Source organism: Microcaecilia unicolor, chromosome 1 (genome assembly GCF_901765095.1).
Source record: "Microcaecilia unicolor chromosome 1, aMicUni1.1, whole genome shotgun sequence".
NCBI classification, from domain to species: Eukaryota; Metazoa; Chordata; class Amphibia; order Gymnophiona; family Siphonopidae; genus Microcaecilia; species Microcaecilia unicolor.
This window is the reverse complement of record NC_044031.1, coordinates 196,662,761-196,688,787: the sequence shown is the minus strand read 5'-3', so window position 1 is coordinate 196,688,787 and position 26,027 is coordinate 196,662,761. Positions and strand designations below refer to the sequence as shown.

Sequence of the window (26,027 nt, the reverse complement as noted above, 5' to 3'; positions counted from 1 at the left end):
CCGCATCTAGAAAAAAATGGCTTTAAAAAAAAAATGGGACAGGAAAAGGGCCTGAGGTAAAAATGAAACCAGCGCGCCCAAAACCAGCCTGAGCCCTTACCACTACCCATTGATCTAGTAGTAGAGGCTCACATGCTATACGCACGGTGAGCACCAAGTACCGATTACTGCTGGAACCAGCGCGTGTAGGAGGAAATAAAGAAATAAATCATCCACACGTTATGGGCACATGCCAAATCTGAAATTACCGCTAGGAGTGCACTGGCCTGGAAGTAGTCTCATTTGGATGCACACTGCACGCACATAGAGCCTACCGTGGTTTAGTAAAAGGGTCCCCTAGTTAGCACACAGATAAAGGAAATGCCTACAGTGAAATAACCAGCTATCTTTGAAACTTGTTCTGGGATCTGATTGGCCCAGGAGCTCTTTTCTTTTGATTTTACTGTCTTTTCCCCCAGTCTTAGCCAAGGAAGACTAAGGCCCTGTAAACAGTTATATTTGATATCTTGTGAGCAGCTCTATGTCCTGATCTTTCTAGGTACTTTTTAGAAAGTAAACAAATGTTTAGTTAGTGTTATAATTGATCTATATTTCAATTATCTGTTATTATTTGCTGATTGCATTTTTTATGTTGCACTGTTCAATTTTTAAGACAATTTTCAGTTTATTACCTCTTTGTCTGGACTGATAGAGAATCCTGTTGGTTTGTGTATTGGGTCTTTGAGTACTGTATGAGAACTGTGTTACCACTGTGAATGTGGCCCCAGTAAAGAACCAGGCACACGCGTTAAGGGGGGATGCACACAACCGGGCTGAAGGCCGGCGAAGACGGAAGAGAGGGGGGGCACAGGGAGGGCCAGCTAGAGAGCCGAGTTAGCAGGGGGTAGGCAAGCAAGGGGTTAACAAGGGGAGGGGGCGGGAAGGAAGGGGAGGAGGAAGGGAGGAGGAGTGAGAAACAGGAAGGGCACGGGGGAGTCATTTTCAAATTAGGAGGCAGGAGAAGAGCAGCACTGGACCACCCGCCCACCCACTTGCGAGGGATTGATTGTCGCAGCGAGGCGTTAGGCTACAATGTTTACGCAGAGACAGCAAGGGGTACACAGCAGCTTGGCAGCTAACAGTTACAAGTGTTGGGGTAACTACTGGTGCAGAAAGAGTTGTTTGGAAAGTTACAAGTTTATACAAATGTTAGGCTTGCAGGTTAGCAGCCTTATAATGAGGAAGCAACGTGGACACAGCTTGTCTCTTGGCTTCGACAGCCGGGAGGCCCAGAACGTCGCTTTGTAAAACATGGTACAGGAGGCACCAAGTGACAGCGTGTGCTATGAGAGACAGCACAAAGGAGCCACAGGGGCTTGGGACGGCACGACCTGTGGCCCATAATAAACAACTACGTTTAGAAGCTGTGTACCCGGGTAGAAGTGTTAGCCTAATGATTTGGAAGATGTAATGTATTATTCATTTAAGTTGTAATGTTTGATGTTCCTGGCTGCGGCCCAAATAAATCCAACTCTAACAAAGATACGGCTTGCAGTGTGGTATTGAGGGGGGCATGGGATGGTATGTCTGAGTGTGTGCCGAATGAAAGAGTTGTGTAGAAATCATTGGGGATAATTTGAGAATGGGAGACTCACCCAGAGGCAGTTGGAACCCAGTCGGTGGGAAGGAGGGTGCTAGTGTCAAGTACAAGCAGCAGGTGCAGGCGGACCTGAGCTGTGCTGGGGATAGACCCATTAAGTGGACATGGGATAACTCCAGACAGGTGGCTAGGCGTTTCGTGACAAGTAGTCGTTAGGAAGAGTATACCCTGTAAATGACATTCATCTCATTTAAAAAAAAACAGAAAAAAAATCAAAAAGAAGCTTTTCTGGCTGCCCATCCCTAGCTATCAGTTCAGTTCTCAGAACATACAGATTTTCAGAATAGCCACTATGAATATGTAGGAGACAGATCTGCATATAATTGAGGCAATGCATGCAAAAATACCTCTCATACATATACATTGTGGCTATCCTGAAAGCCAGACAGGTGAGGTATGTCCTGAGAACTGGGTGTTTTGCTCTTTGTTTAGAATATGAAGGTTTATTCACATGAAGTTGACTGAAAACATCTGCTAAATTGGCACAGAGCCCCATTTTACATAGAGGACTGGATTCTGAAAAATCGGTGCCGGAAAAATGTCCAACTGGGCGTATTCCATAAACTGCACTTAAATCTGGTAAATCGTGGTGTAAATACTGATGTCTAAGTTAGACGTAGAGCAGGTGTATTCTATAACCCTGCATATAATTTTTCAGAATGCCCACGCCCCCTTTTTGGCAGCATGCATTAGAATTTATGCACACCACTTTACAGCAAGTGCATAAATTCAAATTAATGCCAATTAGTGTCAATAATTGCTTGTTCATTGTCAATGATCTGCACTGATTGGTTTGTTAAGGTAATTGAATCCAGAATATGACCAGAATCGGGGGGGGGGGGGGGGGGGGGGGGGGGGGGGGAGAGAAGAGTGCAGACATCACAATTCAGATGTCCAGGTTGGGACCTGCTCAGTTCCAATGGCGTTTTTGAAAAGGTTCACAAATGCAGAACCTATTCTAAAATACATTGGTGAATGCATGTTTATTTACTGGCATGTGCAGCAGGAGCAGTCACTGTACAAATACACATATGAGAAAAATCAGCAAAGAAACATAGCAACGTATGTATAGATGTGAACGCATTGGCACTTACAAGGTGGTAGTATTTCACAACTTAGGAAATGGAGAACAAAATTGAGAATATTAGAATGCCTTTGTATTGCTCCATGGTGCAACCACACCTTGAATACTGAGTGCAATTCTGATCACCCTGTCTGAAAAAACATATAGAAGGATTAGAAAAGGAACAGAGAAGGGTACGGGACAACTTCCCTAAGAAAAACAGTTAAAGAGGCTAGGGCTCTTCAGGTTGGAGAAGAGATGGCTGAGGGGAAATATAATAGAGGTATATAAAAATACTGTGGAGTGGAATGGGTAGATGTGAACGATTGTTTCCCGTTTCCAAAAATACTTCTTTTATTTGACTTGTTTTAAATTTGCTATGTTTTAAATTTGATCCTTCTTCACTCGTGTAATTAAATTCTGGAATTCGTTGCCAAAGGATGTGGTAAAAGCAGTTAGCTTAGCAGGGTTTAAAAAAAGGTTTGGCTAATTTCCTAAGAGAATCCCATAAGCCATTATTGAGATGGACTTGGGAAAATTCACTGCTTATTGCTGGCATTAGCAGCATAAAGTCTATTTCACCTTTTGAGATCTTGCAAAGTATTTATGACCTGGACTGGCCATTGTTGGAAACATGATACTGGGCTTGATGGATCTTTGGTCTGCCCCAATATGGAAATGCTTATATTCTAACGTTAACTTGCATGTATACATATTCCCCTGAACTCTCTATATAGTGAGAAGAATTGTGCACACAAATTTGGGCATGTTCCCAAATTGTATGCGCTAATTAATTGACAAAAGAACCAATTAGGTCCAGATTCTATATATGGCACCTAAAAATTGCATGCTGAGTACATTTGTGTCTAAGCATATTCTATAAAATGTATGCATGGCATACAGAATATGCCCAATCAACGTCACAGCGCCTGAATGTAAGCGCATCTATTTATGCCAATGAAAGTTGGCATAAATTCCTGTGCGTAGATTTAAGCGCACTGGACCATATTCTATAAATATGCACATAAATCTATGATATGCCCATTTCCATGCCTCTTTTTGCTTAAATACAGTAGAATTTAAGCGCACTGCATTATAGAATACGCTTAGCAAGTTGCGCACGCAAATTCTAATTATTGCCAATTATTGCTCATTATTGCTTGTTAAGTGCTGTTATAAACACTCATTAGCTTATTAAGTCAATTAAGTTATATGCGTAATTATAGAATTCACGTGGCTTTCAGTGCAGATCTCTAGGCATGTTAAATAGAATCCGTGGGATAGCGCCGATAGTGTGACCTTAACAATCAATTATTGGTGTGCTACTTGGAATTAATATGGATTTATGTGCACAATTTTGGTGCCGGGATCCACACGTAAATTTTACAAGCGGGTCCAAAAAGGGGGCATGGCCACGGGAGTGTCACAGGTGGATCAGGAACGCTCCTTCAATTTAAACACATTTTTGGATTTGTGCCTAATTTAGGCATGAGGATTTAATCCAGGGTTCTTCAGATAGTTGTGGATCCTGGTGTAAGTGCTATTCTATATACAACACCTAACTTTGAGTGCTGTTTATAGAATAAAGTTTAGCGCTTTATTTTGGTGCTGATTTTCTGCGCTAGCTAGTCCACTGTGTATGTTAGCCATTTTGCAAATCTATACATGGGAATGCAGCTAATTATATGCAGAGGCCTCAATCTTTATTTATTGTTATTTTTTTTTTAGTATTTATATAAGCACCTAGACCAAAGCAGTTTACAATTATCAATATGGAGGGGGGGAAATAAATAATGGAGTATTAAGGAGGATCATTCCCTTAATTTCTCCATTAAAGGGCTAGATGGATCGAGCACTTTTTTAAACACCTGTATGCATCAGGAAACAACTGTAAATCCCCACATAGAAATATTAGATTACACACATCCATTTCCTTCATGAAATGAGGAATACATGTGCAGATTTTTGACCCACCCAGGCCATCACCAAATCATGCCCCCAGTATGCTTCCTTGCAACATCTATGTATTATGGACACCATCATGTAAACTGAGCCTTTTTTAAAATTACCATTTACACATGGATATCATTTGCTCATGTAGATGCCAGAATTTCCAAGTGAACAACAAGAGGGACGCACGCAAGGGCCTTCAAGAATGGGACAGTCACAATTCCTTTAATAAATCAACCCGACGTGAGCCGTGTTTCGGCGTATATACGCCTGCATCAGGGATTAGTCGTGACACTTGAAAGCACAGCCAAAAAAGTAAAAGCAAGGCAATGAGGAGTGCCTAAGCACATTGGTAACGAGCACTGTTGAAAAGCAGGAAATCAATCCAACAAAACAGCACTTCCTGAACCAACTGCGTCTTGAAGCACTTTGGCATGCAGCATTAACTATTACATATACCAACAATCACAGCTACGTTAAATTACAAACCTTTATTATTATTATCAAATACATGCTGAATAATTGTTGGACAAACTGCTCTTAAAAGAATACAAGCTTCTTTGTGGTTTTCTGCCATTTGTGTCTATAATGATATGATTATATTTTAGTAAATTTTGATAAAATTTGATGTATGGAAGTTTGAGGAGTGGTGTATGAGTGGTGAGAGTGGAATATGTTTGGAACAGGTGTATGGAAGTAGGAGGACAATTTTCATGTATTTGATAATAATAATAAAGGTTTGTAATTGTACTTAGCTGTGATTGTTGGTATACGTAATAGTAAACTTTACAGCTATATTGGAATATTTTTACCCAGTTTGTTTTTTAATATTATGCAGCATTAAGTGCCAAAAGAAAAATTATGAAGAAGGCTACTAAAATAACCCCAATAGTCTCTGCAGAAATATTGTGATGACTTCTTCAGGAGAAAATAAGTTTTCAGGTTTTTCTAATTTTGAAAGCTATGTTTTAAAGACAGCGCACCATGCAGCCCCTGCTGGAACTATCAAGAACCCTTAGAACAGATTGTGATTCCATGGCAGGCTCAGTAGGGGCTTCAGAGGGCAGCTTTGAGAAGACAGAAGGTTCTGGATGCATGCTGTCTTAAATGATAAATTATAAAATGGATAGTTTAAATTGTGATGATGCATAGCTTCACACACCTAGAAGGAACATTTCAACTTAGCTGACTTTCTCAGCTGCTTCAGCGAACACGCTTCTTCAGTCAGCTATGGCTGTTACTTTATTTACAGTTGCTCTGTGTCTCAACGGTGTGAAACATCACCAACTTCTCACTACACTTGCTATCTGCTATCACTATCTGGCTATAAATTAGATACAGCAGTACAAGCAGAAAGCTAGCAAGGTGATAATAAATACATCAACCAGTTAACTAAAGATTTAAAGTAGAGAGATGTGGTAGCTGTGTTAGTCCACTTTTAAAGGTAATCAATAGAAATAGAATAAAATAAAACATAGAAAATAAAATAAGATGATACCTTTTTTATTGGACTAAATTAATACATTTTTCAGCTTCGGAAGGTATCCCTTCTTCTTCAGATCAGAAATAAACAAATGTTGATAAATAACAGTATATATAAGTGAAACATCAAAGCATTTCAGTGACAGGAATGTAAGACCTTTGAAGTCAGAATGATTAAATATTTTGACACCTACCAGACAAGACTTTACAAAGATATGGGTTTTCTAACCCATTATAAACCATAAAATTCTATTGCTTTGTTACCCTCTTATTACCATGCATATCTCCCTGTCCCTCATTCACCCGGCTCTTCCTGTCTCACCTAACCCACCTCACCCTCATCCTACGAGACTGTCACTGAAATGCTTTGATGTTTCACATATATATACTGTTATTTATCAACATTTGCTTATTTCAGATCTGATGAAGAAGGGTTACCTTCGAAAACTAATCAAAACATGTATTGTTAGTCCAATAAAAAATGTATCATTTTCTTTTCTTTTCTATGTTTTATTTTATTCTATTTCTATTGATTACCTAAAGATTTAAAGAAAAAATGAAAAAAGAATTCAGTGATGGGACTCTCTGGTTCACTTAAAGAACAGTTGAGACCCAGCATGCGGAGAAAAGTGAGACTAAAATGGACCTAAATTGTCCAGTGGTGTTAATCTGGTTGGATCTCCTATACCTGTGATTCCCAAACCCGATCCTGGAGGTACCCCAGCCAGTCAGATTTTCAGGATATTCACAATGAATATTCATGAGATAGATTTGCATGCTGTGAAAAATCCCCCAATCCCATATGTAAACAATAGAAGGAAAATAAAGTTTGAATCACAATTGTATTGCCTCTCTCTAACTGCTTGGTTATAGTTTCCTCTACATTTACTCCTGAACCAACAAAACCCAAGTTTGCCAGGAGCTGAAGACAATCTCCATAGGTGATAACCTTTCCTACAAACAGATACTGTAATAGACTGATAAGACAGGGAAAGAGAACAGCAGGCAAACGATGTGAAAAACAACAAGATAAGGTATCTATTTGCATTTTATGAAACCAGCTCAGACACTGAACATTTTCAAGGCAGAGAACATAATTATGAAGACTTCTGTACAACTTTTAGCTCAAAAAGCCATTACCAAAATACATTTAGGGGGTCATTTTAGAAGGGCTATTTGCATCTGAGGTGTGTATAAACTAGTACATGTCTAAGTTCCCATTTTAAAAAGCTGGGATATGCATGCCAAAAACCAAGTGTTTGCAAATGGCAAGGGGGCGTGGCGATCTGGGTTGAGCAGGACTAGGGTGTGCCAGAATAAGAATACATGTCGATATCCTTACAGATCAATGTCAGGATTTACACTTTCTACCAAGCACATTATATTTTGGTAAACTACTCCGTTAGAGCAGCACTCCTCTGGAGGTATTAGGGGAGGTTGACCCCTTATTCCTTCAGTGGTTTTTGACACCCTTCCCAAAGTCAAAACGGCAAGGGTTGACAGTCCCCGTGACAGTGTCAGGAACATATACATTTATATTTCTATATTAGCTAAGATAAATGTCTATGTGCCAGCAGAAACAAGTTTATGTGCTGATTTTCAACCACTGCTATTTTCTACATTTCTTTTTTTTAATGGATATTTATGCTGTATTCACTCAGCACATAATGTCCATTTCACCTGTATTTTAGAACAGCTTCTACATCTGAAGATTCTGGTCTAAAATACTTGTGAAACTTGAGATGCCCTAACCTGGACATCTCAATTCTGACTTCTACATCCTTTCTAAAATGAAGCTTCTCACTTTTTAGCTATTGCATATCCTCATCAAAGATACCACAAACAGTCTGCTCTGACAACAGTCACTTCTACTGCTATAAGGAAAAGCAAAGAGGTTTCCTGTGAATTGTTAGTCTAAAAGAAACAAGCCGTGCATAACAGGTGGAATAAACAAATTCATTTTTCTTTTACCTGGTTTCCACAAATAGGGTTTCTTGGGAGCAAACTGACTGAAAAATAGAAAAAATGTTGTATCAGATCTTCTAGATTCAATGTGGTATTTTTCGGGAATTTAAGAATGATGTTCATAATAATTAGCATTTACTCAGAACCTTTCTTCCAGGCCAAATCAATGGAATAGTACAGTCACTGCACTTCAGAAGCATACATGCAGCCACCTCGGAGATGAACAGCCATGCAGAACGGCATGCAAAGCGTACCTTTCTTGGCCTCTTTTTGTCTGGGATAATTTCCCTCCCCCCTTTTTTTTGAATGTGTATGAGAACCTGAACCATATTAGGGCTAGCAGCCAAATCAAGAAGGGCCCTTTTTCTAAACTATGTTAAGTGATGATGTACACTTAGGGGTCCATTTACTAAGCTGCGTTAAGCTCTCCCGTGTTTTAAAGGACTTACCACTGAATGCGCTAAGGTGTCCCATGGTAACTTTGCACTCTGCAAATGCACATCATGCGCTAAAAAAAATCTCTATTTTTTTTCACAAAGGGGGCACATCAGGTGTGTGTGTGTGTGTGTGTGTGTGTGTGTGAAGAGTGGGTATTACTACACTAATCAATTACTGTGCTGACATGCTGGTTAGCATATGATTAGCGCTTGAGCCCTTATCGCCTGCACAATAGGGGGAGGTAAGGGCTCATATGCTAATCTTTATTAATGGCAACATTAGCACATGACCATTAATGAAAGAAATTGAAAATCATCCGTTTTTCCAGCTGCGGGAAGAAATGGCTTTAGCGCATGGGAAAGACCCGCAGAAGGGTGCGCTAAGGCCACTTTTCCCCACACCTTTGTATGATGAGCCCTTAATGTGGGGGAAAATGGCCTAATGCAGGATGTGTTAAAGCGTTTTGCGTTAGTTTTGCCATTTGTGCATGTAAGCACATAGTATTTTTTTTTGGAGGGGGAGGGAGCATGTCAAGGATGGAGAATAGGCATGGAAGAGCTATTCAACTAAAGTGTTGACATTAGCATGCACTAATTGAAAAACGCTGACTTAACGAGGGAGCCCATAGCATCTCCTAAATAGGAAGCAGTAAGGGTTCCTGGCTTATTTTCGGTGGCTGTACATGAATGCTAACATTAGTTCACAGCCAGAAAAAAATATATAACTGAAAAAGGCCAGATTTACAGCTGTGCTAGAAATGGGTTTAGCCTGGGGAAAAGTATCAGGTTAGGACATGCTAAGCCCATTTACTGGTGCAGTTTAGTAAAAGGGTCCCTTAGGTGTAATGGAAGTATGTGTATGCAGATATCATTTCTAATTAACAACAGTATTCCATACAAAACTAATAATAGAAATATACATTCCTGAAATGATGGGGGGGGGGGGGGGGGGGGGGGGACCTGAACATTTTGTTTTTCTGCTGTGTCTCATACTACTACACATTCTTCAAAAAAGGGGGCACTCTTTTTGCAAAACAGTGCACCCTCTTTCAGAAGACAGCACACTCTTTCCCGATACTGCACACAGCATTAGAAAACAGTGTGTCCTCGTTTGAAAAGAGTGAGCACTGTTTGCAACCAGTGCTTATCTTTTGCAACCCCCCCCCCCCAAAAAAAAAACAAACAAACATGCTCTTTCAAAAGAGGGCATACTGAGAATAGGGTTACCATATGGCTCCAGAAAAAGGAGGACGGAGTGAGCCAGCCGGGTTTTACTTCCATTGCTTTGAAAGCAATGGAAGTAAAACCCGGCTGGTTCAATCCGTCCTCCTTTAACTGAGAACAATATTGCTCCTGTAACAAAAATAAAAAGAGAACAAAAATAAAAATTCACATAAACACAAGAAACAATACAAAGTGAAAATTTACAGGATGTACACCCCTATAAAATAACATTACAATACTATGGATGTCACTCTGTGATGATTAAAATATATTAGGTCAACTCTTAAATTTTGCAGAGTACACAATACACATGTGGCCAGAAGAGCTGAAGCCGGTTGTAGATGTTGTATGATGCTGAGGGACAGATACTGGCTGCACTATTTGCACGTAAGTGAGGTATTTTACATATCTGTTTCCTATGAAATGAGGCAGAAAGACTATGTACACTGTAACAAGTCATACAAGGTCAAAGGATTGCTGAGGAGACAGAGTATAATATTGGTGAAGTGAAGTACTATCTTGAAAGACCACAGAGATGGAAAGAGGATTAAACAACTGCGGGTCTACCATGCCTATGTTCAGGAAACACCTGTGCCCAAGTTGCCGATGGTAGTTAGATAAACTGTTGTAAACAGTTCATACTGAGGAAAGATGCCACATTTTGCAAATATTTCAAGGTGGCTGTTATACACAGAAAAGAAGCCAAGAAAAAAAAGCCAACTCCTGCTCACCACTGAACAACCCCCCCCCCCCCCCCACACACACACACAATTTAGCATAGATAGGAGAAAAATCTATAAGTGGGGCCTTCTTTTAGGCATTCCAATGCCATACAATGAGAGTCCATTCTATAACGGCATCTGGACACCCAGATGCCGTTACAAAACGTTAGCATAACCCAGTATTTGTGCACCTAAAGTTGAAGTGGAGGTTTCCCCAGTGGCGTTCCTAGAAGGGGCGATGGGTGCGGTCCGCCCCGGGTGCACGCCGCTGGGGGGGGGGGGTGCCACGCGTGCCTGTCCTTCGTTCGTTCCATGCTCCCTCTGTTCCGGGGCAGAGGGAGCATGGAACGAACGAAGGACAGGCGCGCGCGGCACACCCCCCCCCCAGCGGCGTGCCCCCGGGGGGGGGGTTCTTTTGCAGGGGGGGTGTGTCCTTTCACCGTGGGGGGGGGGGGTCGCGCTGCATCCGGGGGGGAAGGGCGCATCGGCGATCTGCCCCGGGTGTCAGCCCCCCTAGGAACGCCACTGGGTTTCCCTATTCAGTTCCTTGATTTCTAGTGCTTCCACTTCTGTTATCCCTGTCTCCACATTCAATCCTGTGACTTCAATTCAAGTTCTGTGTTCAGTTATTGTTAATGACTTGGATTTCATGACTGAATTTCAGCCTTCTGCAGGAGCTAAGCGAAAGGTTTCAATTGCAGATATCTGGTCTGTAGTGACTAGGATAGAGACTATTTTGAAGATATCCCACTGAATTTTCTAAATAAACTGCTGATAAATGAAAGCATAGTGATAATAGATTGTGTGGTGTTTATCAGCTGATTTCAACCTTATGAGTGACTGGTACATCAGCAGTTAAAGATCGCTTCACTTTACCCTGGAAATTGAAGGCAATGGAGAATCTGACTACAGCAAGAATTTATGATTTTTAAATTTTCCTACTTATCTATTATCAGCAGATATTTTGTTTAGAAAATATTTCAAAGGAGCTATGATTGTTGACCAATGCTATTTCTTTTTCTGTCATTGCCTTCCTGTTACATGAATCTGGCATGGAGAGCTGGATGATTTTGAAACATAAAGTTCCTTTAATCTTATTGAATTTCTTAAGTCTTTTGAAGACAATATTAGAATTAGAATTTGCCTCGGTTTCCTTCCCAATTGAGCAGGATAAGTCTCATTTTAAAGACTTACTTCAAAGTTTTTTCTATACAGTCCATGCAGGTTTTTCATGATGTGACTAAGGCCACTAAAGCCTGTCATAAATTATTTCTACAGTTGAAGTCTAAAGTACTTTCATTTTAAATTATCCACTCAATAGCTCCTGCCCAGTTAAACTGCTTCTTCCTTTCTATCACTGAAATTCAGTGGCACTAAACCAGACAGAGGTAAGGGAATAATTGCACACTAGTTAGACAGAAAAGCCTGAAGACAGCCACCATATCATTTAGAAATGATTGTGACCCCTGAGGCAGGTTGCTTGTCCCACCAAAACACAGTGTTGGGTCTTTCTACTGGTGCTCTGAATAAAGTGTGATTAAGCAACATGTCCTGTGGTGGTTCGCGTTCTGGCCAGCCTCTACTTTCTCCTGCCTATAATATGATACCTGTCAGCAGCCCTTCTCAGGAGTAGCCCCCATATTCTGGAACTTACTTCTAGATGGGCTACATCTAACTCAAGACTACCTTTATTTCAGGAAGCAGGTGAATGCCTGGCTCTTCACCCAAGCCTTTAATACATGTGGAAACTATCCACTCACTCCACACCCAGATTAGCTTGCTGCACACCCTACACCTTAGACCAGGTCTAATTCAATTTGCCTTCAGTTTAGCCACCCATCTATTTATCTCAATTGACTTTGTACAACCCATCTTATCCCCATCAATATATTTCAACTGCACCTGCCCCCTCGGCTCCATAGTAAAACGTCTCAGCTTTAACATTGTACTGACATCATTTCTTTTCTGCAGTTCTGTTAATGTGTATATTTCTGATACTGTTTAATGTTAGTCCTATTAGTAGGTTTCAGTTTGCCATTTCTAAGTTTACCTCATTGTTTGTATTTATGTTATACTAGTAAAAAAAGGCCCGTTTCTTAACGCAATGAAACGGGCGCTAGAAATGTAATGAGTTCCTGCCATTAATGTTTCCATGGTTGTATTCTGAATATAATTGTTGTTTACATGTGTAAGCTTTATTTATATACAATATTTTTGTGTAAACTGTGTTACAATGTCTATTAGATTGTAAGCTCTTTGAGCAGGGACTATCTTTCTTCTATGTTTGTGCAGCGCTGCCTACGCCTTGTAGCGCTATAAAAATGCTAAATAATATTAGTAGTAAAAGTTTTCCTTGTTCAGGCCCTTCAATCAGTTTAACAATCACATCAGAAGAGCTCCTTACTCGTGAGAATGCAACATACAGTTGCCCATGTGAGAGACTGAGAGTGACAGTGTGTTTTACAGACAGTGTAAGAGAGAGATACACAGAGTGATTGAGTGTGTGTGTGTGTGTGTATGTGATGTATGTGAGTGACAAAGTGATTAAATGTTTGTCTTCCCTTCCGTTCTGTGCACTTGCCTCCACTGATGTTCATACCTCCCTGTATATGATTGTTTGTTAGAGATTCAATCCACTCCACTTCCCTCCTCCAAATTCCGTTCTGTCTGATTGGTTCTTCGTTCCTGTGACGTCACGTTTGTTTGCTTGGCAACTATGCAGCATTCCGTTTCCTCGACGTGAGGGTGGGGACAGTGAGAACCAATGAAACGCTGAACTACAGACTTACGAACCCTACACTGCCACAGTGCCACAGAGTCAGCTTCAGAATGTTGGAGGTGCTTTTCATTATATAGGATTTGATCATTTTACTATTGCTATGCTGTTAACAAAATTATACGTTTTATGTTAAACTGTGCCTGCTGCACACTGTCTTGGGTGGATCTCTTCATAAAGGCAGTTAATAAATCCCAATAAAATAAAATAAAAAATAAAAATAAATTGCCCAATTATCCAAAGAAACGGCTACCACATGGGCATTGGTGCAGACAGCATTCCCACTATGTCTATGAAAAGCACTTAAGCTTTGTCCTGTAGAGACCATCTCTAGGGGTGAAAGAATAATGCCATTTCTGTACAAATCTAATTGTAGGGTTTGTTGCTGAAACTGCAAGCTACTTGCAAGCTTAATGATGATTTATAGCGATACAGACATTTGTCAGGTGAAAATATGATTGAGATTGTCAATTTGTTTCATATTGGCTGCTAAATTACTTTCAAGTGGTAATGACTCGTAGTTACTACTGACCTAAATGGCTTCTGAACTGCAGATCTAGGGTTCAGTTCACTAACGAGTCTTTTCAGGGGCAGCCCAAAGCAATCTTCCACTTGAGGCAGGGATGAGATAGTGCCCCTCACCCCCACTGAGTCCAAAATCTTTCCACACTCTCTCTGCCAACTCCCCCTCCCCCGCCAACTATCTGGCATCTCCCTCCTTCCCTGAACCTACCTCCTTTTTTTTGTTGTTTTTGAAAGTCTTCGGTGACAGCAATCCTAATACGCTGATCTGCCATTGACACAAGAATCTCTTCTGTACTGCAGCCCACCTCTGAGGGAACAGAGAGGCAGCCCACAGTACAGAAGAAACATCAGTGCAAGTGGCAGGGCAGCATATGGGGATCGCTGCCACCACCAACTTCTGAAAAACAAAAAAGAAAGGTAAGTTGGGAAGTGGAGTTGAGGAAGGAAGGGGGGAAAGATGCCACACTATAAAGAGTGTTGCCTGAGGCCCCCACCTCAGTTGGCCTAATGGTAGGGCTGCCACTGGGTCCTTCAACTAAGCTACATAATAAAAGCACAGTTAGGGCTAAGTTCTATATATGACACCTAAAAAAATTGGCGCCAAACGATACTCACTTAAATGGTATTCTATAAGCCACACCTAAAATCCAATGTGACTTATAGAATACATGTTTTAAGCGGAGAGTTACACACAAATTTAGGCATGGCTATTTATATCAATGAAAATGTGGTACAAATGCCCATGCCTAAATTTACATGTGGAGCACCATTATTCTGTAATTACTTGTGTAACTTAAAACCGTACCTCTGTTCCACTCCATGTGGAACTTTTAGGCAGATCCCATGCCTAACTTTATGCATTTTGGACCCAATTAAGTTTAATTAGTGCCAATAATTGCTTGTTAAAAAGCTAATTATTAGCACTGAATAGCTCATTATTCTATTAAATTGAGCACGCAAATCTGGAACGTGCCTAAATTTGAGCATGATGCAAGTTGGTTTATGCACATTAGCATGCATAATAATTTTTGAAATTGTTAACACAGAACCTATGCCAATAAGGTTATGAAAAACTATACAAAATAGCTCGTTGCTTATTAGTAAAGTAAAAATGTAAGTGCAGACACATTAACACAACAATTTTACAATACTCTCTACTTTAGCATTTGCCATAACATGTGCTTCATTTCCATCTCATTATCATTACTTGTTAAAATGAACACTAAACACTGCATTCACATGTACTAACAACCAGTGTTAGGGCATTACAGAATGTACTGTGACCTCCTTTTTCAGGGTTCAATATTCAGTGGCATTTATCTGGGTATGAGTGGCTCTGACTCAAATAAGTGCTACTCTTTGGGGTCAGTCACTGATTTTCAGTGACATTGGATAACGCCACTGAACACTTTTATTGATCATCCTGGCACTAGCCACATAGTGTCAGGACAGTCCTGGGCTGCAGTGGCGTAAAAGTGTAGGTGCATCATGGGATATGCACCCCATCAGACCTGCCTCCCCTTAAAATCCTCTCAGCGTCTTCACCTGGCAGTGGCACTTACAGGCTGCCTGCGGCCTGCCCCAGGACTTCCTCCCTAAACTGTCCTGTTTGAAGAAGGAAATCCTCAAATAGGCTGCAGGAAGCCCGCAAGTCCCGCTGCCTGCTCGAGAGGATTTTAAGGTGGGGGTTGGGAGGCGCATTCCTTATAAAAACTTCCTAGCTATACTACAGCAGGGCTGGAGCCAAGGCGGAACCAAGCATTAACTGGGTACTGCTAATATATGCAGGAACCCAGATAACTATCTGGATAAATTAGGATAGCAAAATCTCTATTCCAGTTTGTCCAAATAGTATCTGGGTACCATTGCTGAATATCGGTGGTACCTAGATAGCTTTTGGTGGTCACCTTATACCCAGATATTCAGTACTGACATCAGCTACAGACCAGCACTGAATATACAGGTGTATATATAAAGGCTGCAGTCAGTGTTTGAAGTCAATGCCGATCGTGGTGTTTCAATATTGGGCAGTTAGTAACTTTAGACTCCAACAGATAAAATGTACCCTTGTGTGCCAACTCCCTCAACAATCCAGTCCCTATCTAAAAACAAATATAATAATTTGTTGTATCTATACAACCATGTGTTCAGTGTTATTGCCATACCCATATTAGCACTATCAGCTAGTTATAATTATATTTTTTAAATGGGAAAGGAAATGGGACTTGATATACCACCTTTCAGAGGTTTTTACAACTACATTCAAAGTGGTTTACATATATTCAGGTACTTATTTTGTACCAGGGGCAATGGAGGGTTAAGTGACTTGCCCAGAATCACAAGGAGCTACCATGGGAATCAAACCCATATCCCCAGGATCAAAGCCCACTGCACTAACCATTAGGCTACTCCTCCACTGTGTTATTTTCTGTGTTATTAAAAAGCATGCAAAAATCAGACTTTTCTATTTTATTTAAAACACTGAAATAACTTTCCCCCTCCTATTAACCCCTCCTTTCCCCCTTATCTCCCCTTTCATTTTTTCTGTTCTCTTCTCCCTTTCTCTTTTCTATGCCTATTTTCTCCTTCCCCTTCCCCGTTTCCTTCCTGTTTTTCTGTTCTCTTCTCATTCCCATCCTCCTCCCCTCACCTTTTCCCCTTCCCTTTCCCTACCCCATCATTCTTCCCTCTATCCTTTCCACCCTCCTAGTTTTCTTTCCTGCAATCTTTTCCCTTTCTCTCCCCTTCTTTTTCCCTTCCCCATTCCCTCCTTCCTTCTTCCACTTCCCTTTCCCTTCCTACTCCTCCTCTTTACCTTCATTTCCTTCTCTTCCCCTCTTCTTTTCTCCTTCCCATTCCTTACTTCCCTCTTCCTTTCCCCTCCACCTTCCCTTTCTTTTTCCCTCCCAATCTTTCCTTCCTCAATCCTTTCCCTCTTCCTCCTTCCTTCTTCCCTGCCCTGTCCTCCTACTTCTTCCCATTCACTCCCCTTTTCTCTCCCTCCTTCTTCCCATTCCCACCCTCCTTCTCCCCTTCCCTCCCCTTTTCCCACTCTCTTCTTTCCCTTCCTTCTTTTCCCACTTCCCCTCTCTTTTACTCTTCCCTTACTGCATCTTCCTTTCCCCCTTTTCCTATTTGCTTCTCCTCCCCTTCCCCATCTTTTCTTCTTCCTTTGTTAATCTCCTTCGTTTCCTCTTCCTACCTCTCCCTCCTCCCTTCTTTTCTTTCTCCCTGCTTTTTCCCTTTGAGATTTTTCCTAGTCTTTTTAGGATAGTAGACATGTATGCTATAATATTGACATCTTTTCATATAATGTATTTTCCAAGGTTTTTACAGTCTCATACTCCCGCAAATCAAGTAATATATCTATGTGACTTACAGTTCTTAAAAAGAAAAAAACAGGAAGAGGAGAGGAGAGGAAGGAAGAAGAGGAGAAAGAATGGAAGAAATAGCAGCGGGAGAGAGAAACAGAACTACAATAAATGATAGGAAAGGGCAACAGGTCTGAGCTGGACAGCAGGCCCATTCCAAAGGCAATCTTAGGAAGGAATAAAATATATTCAAAAAGGAACTTTTTGAGACCCATTTTGAATTTCATTAAGGAAGTCTGCAATCTAAGATAAAGGAGCATAGCATTCCATCAGGTGGGGCCTGCAACTGAAAAAAAAAAGATTCATGTGTAGTATCATGTCTGATAAAATGGAAAGAAGGCACAACTAGAAGGTATTATTAGGCTGAGTGAAGTCTTTGATGGGATCAAGGATTAACTGTGGCTTTTTTATTAAATAAATAAGAGCAATTTTTGCCTCTGCTTGATTCATTATTTGCTTATTTTTGCAATTAAAAAAGATTTTACAATATGCTAGCATATATTGTATATTACTTATGAATCTAGTCCGTACTCTCAGACCACAAAGAGGTTGTTAAGAGATTACTATGGTAACCAAGTCATTCTCATTTGGAAGCTCTTTCTTTTATATTCAGTTTTATTAATTTACTTATACAGTGGGGGAAATAAGTATTTGATCCCTTGCTGATTTTGTAAGTTTGCCCACTGACAAAGACATGAGCAGCCCATAATTGAAGGGTAGGTTATTGGTAACAGTGAGAGATAGCACATCACAAATTAAATCCGGAAAATCACATTGTGGAAAGTATATGAATTTATTTGCATTCTGCAGAGGGAAATAAGTATTTGATCCCCCACCAACCAGTAAGAGATCTGGCCCCTACAGACCAGGTAGATGCTCCAAATCAACTCGTTACCTGCATGACAGACAGCTGTCGGCAATGGTCACCTGTATGAAAGACACCTGTCCACAGACTCAGTGAATCAGTCAGACTCTAACCTCTACAAAATGGCCAAGAGCAAGGAGCTGTCTAAGGATGTCAGGGACAAGATCATACACCTGCACAAGGCTGGAATGGGCTACAAAACCATCAGTAAGACGCTGGGCGAGAAGGAGACAACTGTTGGTGCCATAGTAAGAAAATGGAAGAAGTACAAAATGACTGTCAATCGACAAAGATCTGGGGCTCCACGCAAAATCTCACCTCGTGGGGTATCCTTGATCATGAGGAAGGTTAGAAATCAGCCTACAACTACAAGGGGGGAACTTGTCAATGATCTCAAGGCAGCTGGGACCACTGTCACCACGAAAACCATTGGTAACACATTACGACATAACGGATTGCAATCCTGCAGTGCCCGCAAGGTCCCCCTGCTCCGGAAGGCACATGTGACGGCCCGTCTGAAGTTTGCCAGTGAACACCTGGATGATGCCGAGAGTGATTGGGAGAAGGTGCTGTGCTCAGATGAGACAAAAATTGAGCTCTTTGGCATGAACTCAACTCGCCGTGTTTGGAGGAAGAGAAATGCTGCCTATGACCCAAAGAACACCGTCCCCACTGTCAAGCATGGAGGTGGAAATGTTATGTTTTGGGGGTGTTTCTCTGCTAAGGGCACAGGACTACTTCACCGCATCAATGGGAGAATGGATGGGGCCATGTACCGTACAATTCTGAGTGACAACCTCCTTCCCTCCGCCAGGGCCTTAAAAATGGGTCGTGGCTGGGTCTTCCAGCACGACAATGACCCAAAACATACAGCCAAGGCAACAAAGGAGTGGCTCAGGAAGAAGCACATTAGGGTCATGGAGTGGCCTAGCCAGTCACCAGACCTTAATCCCATTGAAAACTTATGGAGGGAGCTGAAGCTGCGAGTTGCCAAGCGACAGCCCAGAACTCTTAATGATTTAGAGATGATCTGCAAAGAGGAGTGGACCAAAATTCCTCCTGACATGTGTGCAAACCTCATCATCAACTACAGAAGACGTCTGACCGCTGTGCTTGCCAACAAGGGTTTTGCCACCAAGTATTAGGTCTTGTTTGCCAGAGGGATCAAATACTTATTTCCCTCTGCAGAATGCAAATAAATTCATATACTTTCCACAATGTGATTTTCCGGATTTAATTTGTGATGTGCTATCTCTCACTGTTACCAATAACCTACCCTTCAATTATGGGCTGCTCATGTCTTTGTCAGTGGGCAAACTTACAAAATCAGCAAGGGATCAAATACTTATTTCCCCCACTGTATATATATATAATCTGTGAGCAAGCATAGCGTTTTACAAACAATATATTTTCTCATTGAGAGGAATATTGGTTTTGTAGCTTCCCCTATCTGATAAGGGCAGAATATTGGCCTTAACCGGATAAGTTCCAGTTGTCCACACATACCCAGATATTCAATGTCGGAGCCTGGATATGGCCCAGCATTAAATTTCAGGGCAGAAAGCCGGTGGTGGCTAAAAAATGCTCACCACAGTTGGCTGAATATTTACCTCATTGTCTTTTATGAACATTTTTAGACCATAAGATGTTTTAAGAAATCATTTTAGCAACCAGGTCATTATTTTCCTTTTCACCTGTACTTACAATTTTAAGAGTTGCATAAGTTGATGTCAAGTTAATGTGATATGTTATATATTTTATGTTGCTCCAGTATGCTTTATAAAATTTGATTAAAGAATGTTTGTTTTGAATTGGAGAAGTTTGAAATATGTTGAGAAATGCAAATTTATGCTTGTTAAATTTTCCATATGTGTTAATCACTTCACCAAAAGATCTTTTTTAAAATATTTTTTTGGAAGTATTGTGTATGTCTAATAAGAATATTCCATTGATCTCACATATATATTACCTTCTAAATAATAAATGCAGTTTACCAGTTGAAGTGGAGATATTACATTGGATTCCCTGGAAGGATGCTAAAGTTGACTCAGTCAATATTGGTTGTGACTTTTAATACCAATGCTGACAGAGATCAATTACTTAGAAATTATTTCTGATTTACTCAGCAAATATTGATGGAAAAGAAGATTGCAGTATTTCCTGATGTTTCACTGGAAATTAAAAAAAAGGCGCAAGCAGTTTTTACTGCTTAAACCTGGTGTAACTCAGCTAAGTGCTTCATTCTCTCTGAAATGTCCTTGTACATGCAATGTATCATATCAGTCTAATAAATATATATTCTGGGCACCATCACATTTCATTTCTGTTTTTTGGCTTCGAGAAGAGTATCTGTGTTGGTTCTATCTGATGCAGTTTTTGAAGGTTTAGAGCGAAGTAGCCTCTTTCCTAACTGCTACCACTTGGCTCTTGCTCCTAGTAATATTTTCTTTACTTGGATTAAAATCCTCCTTTTGTACTGGACCTCTTAAAACAATGGTGGACTATAGTTGTTGATTTATATTTGAGTTTTCCTTTTAAAAGTATATTTTGCAAGGGATAGCAGTGGATATACAGACTAAGTACAACTGAACCACTCTGGTTATACAGAGAAATAGAGTGGATGATGTTAGTCTAACAGAAGCTGGTGATTGGTTAAGTGATTGGTCACATGACTGGGGTTCTTAAGAACTTTCAGAAATGCCGCAGCCATGTTGACAGGAAGAAACAGGCTGAATGATCACCACAGTAAAATAGAAGGTATTTTGGATGAAGTCGGTAGGTGACCATTTAAATACAATGGTTAATAACTATGGGGCCCTTTTACAAAGGCATGTAAGGGACTGCATGCCCAATCGACATTACTGCCCAGCTACCGCATGCCCTGGGTGGTAATTCTGAATTTGGCATGTGCTGAAAACACGCGATAGAAAATGTTTTCTATTTTCTACTACGTGGCGTATACCTGGCGGTAAACAGCAGTAGGAGCACGATGCATGCCTACCGCCATTAGTACATGAGATCTTACCTCTAAGTCAATGGGTGGGGATAAGGTCTCAGGCCAAAAATGGATGTGCACAGTTTATTGTTTTGCCGCACGTCCATTTTCCGGCCCCTTTAAAAAAGGCCCTTTTTGGTCCAGCGAGTGCCCAAAAGACGTGTTTGCACTGCCGCAGGCCATTTTTTTCTGTGGCTTAGTAAAAGGGTCCTTATAATTATTATTTGTATTTTAGGAGAAGCTTTGATAAAGCTAAGGTAAAACACATGTCAGTACCATTCCCCTAAGTACTTTTGTTATCAAATCACTTGGAAAAAAAAGATTACAAGCAAGCATATCAGCATATACGAAACCAGTAATTAAGAAATTTGAATGATGTTAAAAATATGTATGGACTGATGACAATATAAGGTACAATATCAACTTCCACAAAGTCATGCATAAGCTTAGAGCTTAATGGAAGTTCACCTCTGATGGTCCATTTTACCTGAATGATTCTATGAGTAGAAATTAGGGAGGAGGTGAGGGCAGGAGTTCTCCCATCAGGCACATACCTTTGCTTCAGGATGAGGAACAAAACAGTAATCAAGAAATGCTGTCAGGCTACCTATTGTGTCTCCAGAGATTTACTGGGAACACAAACTACCTTCTGTTTGCTGAAGGTCATAAGTTAAAAGATATTGTAGCTGACCTAAGCTATAATTCTAGAGTATCTACAGTGGTGGAAATAAGTATTTGATCCCTTGCTGATTTTGTAAGTTTGCCCACTGACAAAGACATGAGCAGCCCATAATTGAAGGGTAGGTTATTGGTAACAGTGAGAGATAGCACATCACAAATTAAATCCGGAAAATCACATTGTGGAAAGTATATGAATTTATTTGCATTCTGCAGAGGGAAATAAGTATTTGATCCCCCACCAACCAGTAAGAGATCTGGCCCCTACAGACCAGGTAGATGCTCCAAATCAACTCGTTACCTGCATGACAGACAGCTGTCGGCAATGGTCACCTGTATGAAAGACACCTGTCCACAGACTCAGTGAATCAGTCAGACTCTAACCTCTACAAAATGGCCAAGAGCAAGGAGCTGTCTAAGGATGTCAGGGACAAGATCATACACCTGCACAAGGCTGGAATGGGCTACAAAACCATCAGTAAGACGCTGGGTGAGAAGGAGACAACTGTTGGTGCCATAGTAAGAAAATGGAAGAAGTACAAAATGACTGTCAATCGACAAAGATCTGGGGCTCCACGCAAAATCTCACCTCGTGGGGTATCCTTGATCATGAGGAAGGTTAGAAATCAGCCTACAACTACAAGGGGGGAACTTGTCAATGATCTCAAGGCAGCTGGGACCACTGTCACCACGAAAACCATTGGTAACACATTACGACATAACGGATTGCAATCCTGCAGTGCCCGCAAGGTCCCCCTGCTCCGGAAGGCACATGTGACGGCCCGTCTGAAGTTTGCCAGTGAACACCTGGATGATGCCGAGAGTGATTGGGAGAAGGTGCTGTGGTCAGATGAGACAAAAATTGAGCTCTTTGGCATGAACTCAACTCGCCGTGTTTGGAGGAAGAGAAATGCTGCCTATGACCCAAAGAACACCGTCCCCACTGTCAAGCATGGAGGTGGAAATGTTATGTTTTGGGGGTGTTTCTCTGCTAAGGGCACAGGACTACTTCACCGCATCAATGGGAGAATGGATGGGGCCATGTACCGTACAATTCTGAGTGACAACCTCCTTCCCTCCACCAGGGCCTTAAAAATGGGTCGTGGCTGGGTCTTCCAGCACGACAATGACCCAAAACATACAGCCAAGGCAACAAAGGAGTGGCTCAGGAAGAAGCACATTAGGGTCATGGAGTGGCCTAGCCAGTCACCAGACCTTAATCCCATTGAAAACTTATGGAGGGAGCTGAAGCTGCGAGTTGCCAAGCGACAGCCCAGAACTCTTAATGATTTAGAGATGATCTGCAAAGAGGAGTGGACCAAAATTCCTCCTGACATGTGTGCAAACCTCATCATCAACTACAGAAGACGTCTGACCGCTGTGCTTGCCAACAAGGGTTTTGCCACCAAGTATTAGGTCTTGTTTGCCAGAGGGATTAAATACTTATTTCCCTCTGCAGAATGCAAATAAATTCATATACTTTCCACAATGTGATTTTCCGGATTTAATTTGTGATGTGCTATCTCTCACTGTTACCAATAACCTACCCTTCAATTATGGGCTGCTCATGTCTTTGTCAGTGGGCAAACTTACAAAATCAGCAAGGGATCAAATACTTATTTCCCCCACTGTATTCTTGCTTGCAGTTGGCAGTGTGAGCTAATTTGGGATCACAACAATCCAATGTAGAGGTAATCCTCAGTGAAGTGAACAGGGAGGAAGTACAGAGATCCCTGTCAGCTTTCCATGGATCTGGGAGACATATGACATGGGCAGAATGGGGGAACAAGTGAGAGAAGTTATCATCCAGGGCGCAAAACCCTTTGAGGGCAGAAAAATGATTGAAATTCAAGTGTAGACCATCAGAACATGAATATAGGAAGGGTGGTGTTCTCTTCCTGCTATCCAGATTGGGGGTAGGAGTTACAGGGACAAAGTAGAGAGTGGCCAAGGACTGGACATCAAAGTGGAAGGAGCAGAGGGAGAAAGAAGAGCGGGCATCAGGATAAGAGGTAGGAAGATCAAATCTGCTTGTTTACTTTATGTGCCAAAATGCCTAGTTGCAGCTCTATGCTTGATTGAAGTGAACATGTCATGCTTACTGCTTGGTGGGGGTTAAAGCTAATATATGAGCCTCAGAAGTATAGTGGCTTAAACAATGAAGTGTTTAGATTCTTCCCCATAAAAATATATTGTATGTGAAATCATTGACTGAATACATTTATTTTAAGTGGTCTATCTTTTAGAAAAACTTTGCTCTGTGGAATGTGTTTTTTTGGACATGGACAGTCTATATTTCCCTTTGAGATAAGAGTAGGGTGTTGAAATTTATTTTCCCCCATTGAAAAAGAAAGCACCAATTCCTCTCCCTACCAGGAATGGAAGTCTAGTTTAGCATGAACAGTAAAGGATCTGTCTGATTAGGTCACACCTTTCTCTGTAGTTCAAGGCAAGTTACATTCAGGTACATTAGGTATTTCCATGTTCCCAGAGGGCTTACAATCTAACCCCCCCTGTTTACAAAGTCACGCTAGCAGCTGCCGTGCACTAATGCCGACACAGCCCATTCACTTTGCCGCATTTTGAATGGGCTATGTGGCAGCTGCTAGCGCAGCTTAATAAACAGGGGGATAAGTTTGTTCATGAGGCAAAGAAGGGTGACGTCTCAAGATCTGCACAAAGTATTACTGTGGCTTTAACCCGGTTTTACAGTTCATTTTAATAGCCAAGCAAAGCTCAAATTCTTTCAGCATGGGTATTAACTCACATAAAAACCATTTTCTACAGACCACATTAAAATACATGTTAATGCAATCATTAGATATTCCGTGGCCATGGTAAAAAAAAGTTTACCTGTGTGTTGTGCTTGGAAAATATGTGCCAGGTCCAGGGCAGCGTTGAAGGGTTAGTTGAGAGGAGAGGATATCCAGCAGCACACCTTCTCTCCCTCCAACTCGCCCACCCTGCCCACCCAGCACACCTTCTCTCCCTCCCTCTCCCTGACCTGACCCAAATAATCCCCCATCCCTATCTTACAAATTGCCTAGTGGGTCCCCCACCCCTAATTGCTTTTCGACCCAGCCCTCTCTTCTCCCTCCTCAGGATATAAAAAAAAAATTTGGTGGTCTATTTGACCCCTAGCCCCCTTCCTCCCACCCAGCCAAATTCTCTGGTGCGCCTCACCCTCCTCCCAAGTCCTCCCCCAAATCCCTGGTAGTCTAGTGGGCCCCTTTCCTACTCTGGGACCACAAGCTGAGCCCCCCCCCCCCCGAACCCTGTAACTTGAATGAGGTAGGAGTGATTCCCACTCTCTCCTGCCTCCGGCACCTTCAAAATGGTGGCACCCTACCCAATGTGGTGTATCCTGGGATGCACTGAACATGGCCTGCCTACCATATAGAGCCTGTTGTGTAAGTCAGTGAAATAAATTCCACAGTTAATGTATTTTGAATTGTGTTTTACAGGCATTGATATTTGAAAAATGTACAAGTATGTGAAGCCTTTTACAAGACACTGTGAGCCATCATTCAAAAGTACTTATGTAATCTGCACATATGGGAGGAAGAGGGGCTCAGGTGCCCTATTTATTTTAATGTGCTTCCAGGGTTGGGAAGGGGGGGGGGTCTTGTGATGCCACTGCACTTTTATTTATTTAGTTATTTAGTTTGATATTAGCAATAATTAGTAAGCTGGTGAGTGACAAAATTGTCCAAATATCTGGGCAGCTTGACTACTCACTGGTTTACTTATTATTGACTATTGAATCTTTACATCTGCATCTGTATCACAACCCTCAAATCTAGTATTGAGCAACGAGATTCTGTACCTTTAGAGGTAATTTCATGGTTCAAGAAAACACAATATATTTCATAGAGTTACAGTCAAGCCCTGTAATTTGTTTTATACTACACATGAATCCCAATTAGATCAGGTGTTTTTGTGATCTACTACTACTTAACATTTCTAAAGCGCTACTAGGGTTACTCAGCGCTGTACAATTTAACATAGAGGGACAGCCCCTGCTCAAAGAGCTTACAATCTAAAAGACAAGTGAACAGTCAGTCCGATAGGGGCAGTCAAATTGGGGCAGTCTGGATTTCCTGAACGGTAAGAGTTAGGTGCCGAACGCAGCATTGAAGAGGTGGGCTTTAAGCAAAGACTTGAAGGTGGGCAGGGAGGGGGCTTGGCGTAAGGGCTCAGGAAGGTTGTTCCAAGCATAGGGTGAGGTGAGGCAGAATGGGCGGAGCCTGGAGTTGGCGGTGGTGGAGAAGGGTACTGAGACGAGCGATTTGTCCTGTGAATGGAGGTTTCGGGCGGGAACGTAAGGGGAGATGA

General features: G+C 41.5%; 1 protein-coding gene across 1 annotated transcript in view; it reads right to left on the bottom strand.

Moving 5' to 3' along the window:
* Positions 1–26,027, bottom strand: part of ARPP21 (cAMP regulated phosphoprotein 21) — a 419,327-nt gene that overhangs the window by 241,951 nt on the left and 151,349 nt on the right. Inside the window, exon 10 of the mRNA XM_030203507.1 lies at positions 8,106–8,143. Within this exon, the coding sequence (XP_030059367.1) occupies positions 8,106–8,143 (38 nt within the window). The remainder of the gene's footprint in view (positions 1–8,105; positions 8,144–26,027) is intronic.